The sequence below is a fragment of the Malus domestica genome, chromosome 05 (assembly GCF_042453785.1).
Source record: "Malus domestica chromosome 05, GDT2T_hap1".
Classification (NCBI taxonomy): Eukaryota; Viridiplantae; Streptophyta; class Magnoliopsida; order Rosales; family Rosaceae; genus Malus; species Malus domestica.
The window spans coordinates 30456647-30465220 of record NC_091665.1 but is presented as its reverse complement, the minus strand read 5'-3'; the positions used below and the strand labels follow the sequence as shown (position 1 = coordinate 30465220).

Here is an 8574-nt window from a genome sequence, read left to right as displayed (position 1 = left end):
TTGTGGGGAAAGAAAGGGAAAGCGATATATCTATTTGACATATTATACCATTTTGGTTTTCTTCTTTAATTGAAGCGATTCGATACTGAGACTCAAAAAATCTCACTTTGTACTTCAATTTTTTTATATTTAAAAAGAAAAATGCACTTATGAGGATACATAATGAGATTTTTAGAGTACTAATAATAATCTCCTAATTAAAAACATAATATAATATATTAAAAAATTTGTCCGAGGAAAAGAATCATTAAATCCTTATAAAGGGGAAGAGATTGCAAGGCGAGATAACTAGGGTTTGGTTTTGGATCTGAGGAAAGACAAGGTCCTTAATGCACAAGAAATCATTATAAATTTAGAAAATTAATAAAATGTTGTTCGTAAAACCCTTTTTTATTCAAAAATTCTTAGGCAATTTTTTTTTATCATTAAGAGCACATTTATTTATGAATAATGCTAGGGAAACCAAAATTTTAAACTAAAATTGCAAACCAAATGATATGTCACGAACAGAAAATAACCACATTAATCTTCATCCACATAATTTGATTTAAAAATTTGATCACCCTAACATTACCTTTTTTTTAATTACTAAGGACACTTTCTTTATTATTAAGGACATTTTTGTACTAAACAATGAAGGAAGTTGCATTTTCATGAGGGTATCATTAATAATAGAAAAGTTGCTTAAGGACATTTTTGAAGGACGTTTTATTAGTTCTCCCTTATAAATTAGGGTTTTGTGTGAGCCTATATATTTCATAGTTTTCTCATACCAAATCTACAATGTACTATTGAGTTTGAATTCTTGAAAAAAATTAAATGAAATCCTCGACCAAACTCATACTACTCATTTCGACAAATAAAATTAAAAAAAAAAAAAAAATCTCACACTACTCATTGAACATGTCGTTTCTCACAGAAATACTCAACAGGTTCCCACAGGAATAAATAAGCATGAAGTTTGTCACAGGACTATTCAAAACGATCTTCTTCTTCATCCCTACACCTTATTCATCTCGATCTTGAGCGCTTCACTCGTGGGGATATACGTCTGGTCACTGATCAAAGTGACGAAACCCGGCCACGGAGCAATCTCAGGACTACATTTAATCTACTGGTTTATCCCCACCTTCTTAGTCCTCTTCTCCTCGAGGATGTTGTTATCGGTAATGTACCTGTGACCTAATTTGCATTACACAACCACCATCCAAAACCGAACACCCCTACAAAGGAATCTCCATGAACGAACGCGTTTCTCTTTAATTTGGACTTGGAAGGGATATGTTTTCTTAACTAGATTTATGATTACTAAGTATGTGCAATTGAGTTCATGAGGAAAGATTAATCCTTTTTTCAACCTCCTTGGTTCTTATGTTATGATGTTTAACGTGCTATTATGATTTAACATGTTGTTGGACGTCTAAATTTTACTTGACCTTCCCTTTCGGGTTTTTAGTTCAATGAGCTTATTATTCTGGGTCATCAATGGCAGTCCTCCGCGAAATTTCTTAAAGTTAATCATATATATATATATATAGCAGTACTAATAATATGTTGAGAAGAAGTTCTCCAAACTATGTACAAGTATTTTTATTTTATTCTTCTATTCTCTGAACTCTTACGTTTGGTGTGAAATAATTTGTTGAATAAAGTAAAAAAATGCATGCGTCCAAAACTTGTTAATAGGAAATATGATATATAATGAATGGTTTCAATACTAATAACGCTGTATTTTTTTGTGATAGAACGCCATACATGTAACTAGCACGAGGTTAATAAATGTAATTTTACGACAATATCAGTGTTGATTAATAGGTGGCAAATCCATCTATAGTGGCAGATGTACATTGGGACCAAGGTGGTCCCAAGATCACTTGGAGTTTGAGAAAAGTATAAGTGAAGTCCTTTGAAGATTCTTTTTGTATGTTTGACACTATGCCTCTTGCAGGTTACATGGACAAAACACTTGTCAGATTGCTCCGACATATGTCAATATCGTTTGACACGTGTGCAACTTAGTTAAGGTGACGACAACAAGCCCATCAAGTGTTCGCGAAATGCCTCAGTCAATATGTTTTTTTTTTTGCGCCCTTCGTGCTTTGTTTCTATCTAAAAAACTTAGATCTCTAACACAGAGACCCCACAAGGCGAATCATAAATTCACCACTGTCCGTCTATGAAATATTGACAAAATTTGTCCATGAAAAATAACACCGAGGAAATCTTGACAAAACTTGACAACATGTATGTTGGCCTCTTTAAAATAACAAGGATAATCACAACATGAAAACTATTCTTTGGTCTCTAGATTCATAACAATCCACCGAATTATTTTTATATTATCTGATTGAGATTGCCCCTTGGATATAAAAACACAAAGAGTGCCAAAATTGTATGTTGGCCTCTTAAATGAAATACACAAGAAACTCACTCTACCAGTGTGCCTACAACCCCAAAACAAGATATGATCCAAGCATGTATATATTGGTGGTGAAAAGTTGAAAATGCTAAAGGCACAGCTGTGTATTGACATTTTAGAATCATATTTGGGACCATCATTAAAAAAATAACTTCATCTACTAGACTTTCACACAATCACGTCAAATTCTCCAAAAATATTTTTGTTCAGTGTATTTTGTGCCTATAGAATGAATAGTCTATTTCTTTCCTTTTTAAGCCCCCATGTGGTGCGGTTCTATTGCTGAATACACGAGATAATTTTGTCTATCATTGATTGTATAAGACTACGCATTTTGTTTTTTCTTATCGGTGATTGCATATAAGCTGGTGATGGAAAAAATTTCTCATAATTGATCAAGGGCATATCAGCTTTTTTTTTTATTTTTTTATTTTTTTTTTTACACATTTTCAGACGCCTAATGACCTGATGGAGTTGTGAGCGCCTTTTTTCTTTTAAATTTTGTCATGCCAAACAACAAATGGTTTATGGCATCAATATATATTTAGTCCAATTACAGTGACATATAACCATCACCATTTATGTCACATAATGATCAGGCAGAGTTGTGCATGTCTTTTCGCAAAGTTTGTCAACCAAAACAGCAAAGATGAGAAACTACTAGCACTGCTATTTTTACTAGGAATATAGAAAATGTAAGCCCCTACGAATTTCTTTTGTACTTGTAACGTTGCTATCTACATGACTTATTACGTGTTGCACTTGCACACGGAGCGTAAACACATCACGCATTTCACTCACACTCAGAGCGTTATTATGTAGTAAACACACTGGTCACGTGTTCTACTTACACTATGTGTCACGTGTTTCGCTTACATTCAAAGGGTAAACGCATCATGTTTCACTCACACTTAATTTGTATTTACCCTAAATATTTTGATGTGTAACGTAAAATGATACGTTATCTATCTCACGTAAAACAATTTGTTTAAAAATAGGTGAAGAAATACAATTAAAAACTAAAAGCTAGTTAGTGTACTAGGAAAAATAGGTAAAAAACGATAAGTCTTGAATTCGAATCTTGTTGTAAGAAAAGAAAATAGATCTCATAGTAAACCTGCAGCTTAAGAAACGATATTCTTGATTACGAATATATATTGACAATGGCTTTTCAGACTCATTTTCCAGTCGAGAAGCTGATATGATTCCTAAAGAAGTGAAAACCAAAAAAGGTAAAATTTCAAAGTATGAAAGTTGAATGCCGTGTTGGATCACATGGCAATGGTAATATCTTTGTACTTCCTGATTTGGTTTACTAAATTATACGAAAAGCAAATTTGGGGCTATTAAATGCTACAACGCAAGATATTCTAAAATCTAAATCACTATGATCTAATTTATGAAGATGAAGATTCGAACTTGAGTGTAAGAGAACGAACAATACTAACCTTTAAACTTATCAACCGACCTAACTCACATCTCCAATAAGTATACAACAATCTTCTGTCTTTTTACCTTGCTGTCATACACATAATTCAAATGATGCAAAGATGTCCTGAAAGAAGGTAGAAGCGTCTGATTTATGCATATCAACAATTAAGGAAAGAATCACCATTTTAGATTTTTGAGATTTTCAACTAAATCCAAGTGATACTCTGTGTATCCCCACATGGCCACTTTCATCCTTTTTCCCTTTTTTTTTTTTTTTTTTGGTTTTTAGTAGAGGATCCTTTTTCTCCAGTTTCCGCGGCTGTTTTTTTTATAAAAAGATTGAAATTGCACCATGGAACAACAGTAGAAAAAACCAGCTTTTTGCGTTATCTTCTGCCTCACAATCATAGCAGAAGTCTCACCATTCTTACATCTCTTGCAGAAATCTCAGCTTTATCTTAAGGTACCTACTAAATCCTTGTCTTAGACAATTTTTTCTGGCTTTTCTTTGGCTTAATTAGCACTTGACTTAGAAAACAATGTAAAGTCTTTTGGCGGATTGCCCTGGTTGATAGGGCGTTCTTTTTTAATTTACTGCGTCCGAGTTTAAATTTTCCTCCCTCCCCCCTTAGTGTGGTAATACTACTTGTAATAAACAAGAATGCAGTTTCAACCAATTTTTGCAAGTTGAAAAATAATTATTAATAGCATACAATTACTGAATTACACCTGTGAAAGAACTCATGATAGGAAATAATTTGAATATTTCAAGGCTCCAAATTGTATCTGACCTCCTAAGATTAACCACTCTTGTGCATATTAATGCTGAAAATATTGGTCTTTTGTTTTGGTTCCTTTTGCTAAGGAAATTTCGAAGGCAAGCCTGCTTTCCTTTCTATATATACACAATTTTTTTTTTTTTTGATTTCGTATATTAAGCTATTAATTAACGCATATTTTTAACATTATCTGCTGCTGTGTTATACAGGAAACCAAACAATTCACCACAAACTGTTGGAAAACACAAGTTTGAAAGAACAAAAATGTTGAAGAGCAAAAATGCAACCACGAAGATGATGGCGCTTGTTGTAGACGATAACATAGTCAACCAAAGAATTCACCACAAACTACTGGAAAACTTTGGCATAGAAAACCAGGTTGTAGGGAACGGGAAAGAAGCCATTGATGTCCACTGCTCTGGGAAACATTTTGACCTTATTCTCATGGACATGGACATGCCTGTCATGAATGGCATTGAGGTAAATTTCTTATCTTTTTTTTCATGTAAATAAAGACATAAAATCGTGGAAAGTTTATTCTAAATTTACCTGTTAATGCTACTGATTTTTTTGTTTGTTTTGTTTTTGCTTTTGAATTATAGGCAACGAGGATGCTGCGTGCGATGGGAATTCGAAGTACGATTGCAGGTGTTTCGTCGCATTCGTCTCTCAGTGAAGACACGCGAGAATTTATAGAGGCAGGCTTAGATGATTACCAAGAGAAACCATTAACTCCTGCTAAGCTAGTTTCCATCCTCCATAAGGTTAATCTCCATGTTTGAATTAATTATTATTTCAAGGATTCATTAGTATTAAGAAAGGAAAAAAGCTCATGTACTTAAATGTAACCCTCTCACCATCAAGTAGTTCTTGAAATCATTATTGTTTAAGTGTGATTAACAATTGAGAGCAGCTGATTAATCAATATATATATGACAAAGTTTTACTTTTACATACGCTTTGCTCTTTCTTAATTTTGTTCCTTTGGTGTGTTGCTGCGGCTGGTCATGAAATATGAACGAAAGGCCACTTGTTTTTTTTTATATTTCTTTTACAATGCGATATTCTAAAATTTAAACTGTTCTAACCTATGAAATTGAGTTTGAATCACATTCATGTATGTTAAGAAATACGGACTTCGATTCCTTCAAACCACTTGGACTAAAAACTTCAACTTGATGAATTTTGTTTTTTTGTTACATTGAAATGAGTCTAACCCTCGACATGATTACTTAATGATACGTTTGGTGAAGTATCAGATTAAAAACTTGATTTTTTCAGTAAAAGAAAATTATTGTCTATTTTTTAAGAGAATAAACAAATTAAAGAGAATTGATCATACTTGTTCTCAATTAAAAAAAAAAACTCAGTTCATCTATGGCTTGTTTTTGTTTGTACTTCTTCCTCCTATTAATGAAAGTTGCTGTTGCACAAAGAATCAAAGATTGTGATGTTCATCTACTTCATCAAAAAGAGATTGAAGAACATTTAATGGCACCAAGTTCCATTATTTAAAATCAAATTTGGTTTTAGAGCCCGTTGAATTGATAGGCAAAATACCAGAAACCACCACCTCTGATCCAGACACAGCCGCTGCGGCCATGGATGTTCGTCATAAGCATATGCAAATGTAGGTCGAGGGCCTCTTCATCTATTAGCCCTAAGTCCAACTTATTCCACCACCCAATCCCCATTCCCAACAACCATACACAATCGCAAAACCCCAATTCCTTTTTCATCGAGAGAGAGAGAGAGAGAGAGAGAGAGAGAGAGAGAGAGAGAGAGAGAGAGAGAGGAATACTAAAAAAAAAAGGAATACTGGTGAGAGGATGGCTAGGGAAGGTTCTAGAGTAATCCACGAGAGAGGGATGGAGAAAGAGCCAGCGTGGTTTTATTCCAGCAACCCGACTAATAATACCAAGAGTTTGGAGTGTATAAGCCATCTGGCGTGAGTTATATAAATTAAGTGGAGTGACATAAATAATTTGATGCTAGTTTAATAGAAATGGCATAAAAGAGTATAATGAGAATTAATGAGAAATATAACGAATTGTGGGAGGTCCCGGATTTGATGCTCCGCATAGTGAAATTCACCTTAGCCTTCCTGGGCCTGGAAGAGGTGGATAACTGTGATTTGCTATTGTCTCCATTTTTTTTTCTTTCAAATTGCTAAAAAAAGGGGAGATAATGAATGATAAATAAAACGAATTTTGATTTGATTTGCTAACAAAATGATAAAATTAAAATAAATAAAATAATTAGAGAATCAACGGGTCGTTTTGGGAATAGAGGGGCTTAAACCCTCACGATTTGTAAAGTTGACGAATTTTCAAGTTGGTGTTTAATATGACATGTCAAATCAAGCTTTAAAGAATGTGTACTTCTTTTCTTTAAAGAAAATTAACGAAAAATTCAAAAAAACTTTAGTTTTAAAGAAAATGGACAAATAAAAGTATAGTAAATAATAGCAGGAAAAGGTAAAAATGTGGTTTTTCGTTAAAAATGAACAGTACCGGAAATGTTTCGTTAAAACTCTCATTCTTTATTGCTTATATAACTGCACTGAAGTACTAATTTTGCAACTCTAACTTACACCGAGTCAATTTAATTGGCAGTTGAAAATTGATAAATTAAGATATTATGCCATACAAAAAGTCTTACAATTTGAAAAGAGAAGTGTGATATTTTGTACCAGAACTCAGAAGAAATAAAGAAGAATAAGAACTTACATCAAAACTGAATGAATAGTACGTGGTGAACAAACTTCACGCAAGCGTAAAATTACTCTAATAAATTAATAATTATGCAATTAAGAAATATAAAGACAAGTTAATTTTTGTTACATTGGTATGGTGTGAGTTCCGAAGCCTACGTTAGACTTAGTGGATGAAATAAATTTGAAAGCTCTAAGTTTATTGGTAGATGAACAATTATCTTTCCTTGGTTGATGGTCATTCCTTTATATAGTATTAAACATGAGTTTGAAGACGATTCTACGAGGCACGAGTAGCTAACTGTTATTAATTGGTTGGTTTGAGCCTCTATTAACGCCCATTAAGCCAATTAAGGAGATGTGATAGAGGGGCAACGATTAAGAGTCTCCTTTAGGGAAGCCTCTTGAATACATCAAATATTGTGGCCTAGTTCACGATAATAGAGACTGTTATATCATTGGCACGAGGTTATTCCTTCTCTAGTTTTGTTGGGCTAAGGGCTGGTTTGGTATTGCTATGCTTTAAAAAAAAGCTGCTGTGAGAATAAGCGGCTATGAAATAAATCAGCAGAGTGTTTGGTAAATTTTTTTGTAAAAGTGCTTTTGGAAAAAAAAAGCAGTCTAATTGTGAGTCTTTTCATTAAATGAGCACTATAGCTTCGTGTGCTTTGAATAAAAAACTAGTTTTCCAAAGCTGCAAATAGCAGCTTCAGTTTTTTCCTTTGATTTCAGCTTATTCTCAAAGTAGCTTCCAAAATAAGCCTTTTTTTTTCAGTTTACCAAACACCTAAAACCCTTACAGCTTTTTTTCATGGGTGCTTTTTTTTTAAGCACCTCACTCCCAAACCACCCCTAATAAATTCATTATGTTGCGGAATTACGCGTATCCTACATGCATGTCCTGTTGAGGTGTCTTCTCAGTTAAGCGAGATCCACAAAACTACGTTTCGTTCGCATTTAATGTCTAACCCAAACTTGAACTTGGATTTCCCTGAGTGTCATAGGAGCATTCTCATCAATCACAAGACCGGTGACTTTTGTTATCACATTATATATTGAAAAAGTATTAAAATGATGATTTGATTATGTATCTAATACAATTATAATTTTAACGGTAAGATTTGGTTTTCTAGTTTATATATATTTGTATGAATTGAAAAGAAAACGAAAACTCAGGCAAACAGGCCTGCTTAGAAGGCCCACCAGGGTCCGTGGCTTTCAGCAAAAGTAAC

The 8574-nt window shown here is 33.5% G+C and overlaps 1 protein-coding gene across 1 annotated transcript; it reads left to right on the top strand.

Moving 5' to 3' along the window:
* The first annotated feature begins 4175 nt into the window (after positions 1 to 4175).
* On the top strand, positions 4176 to 5581 carry LOC103435790 (two-component response regulator 24). Its single transcript, XM_008374205.4, has 3 exons — positions 4176 to 4313; positions 4839 to 5109; positions 5232 to 5581. Exons 2-3 carry the CDS (start codon positions 4894 to 4896, stop codon positions 5409 to 5411), a joined length of 396 nt encoding a protein of 131 aa, XP_008372427.1. The 5' UTR covers positions 4176 to 4313; positions 4839 to 4893; the 3' UTR covers positions 5412 to 5581.
* Positions 5582 to 8574: the final 2993 nt, after the last annotated feature.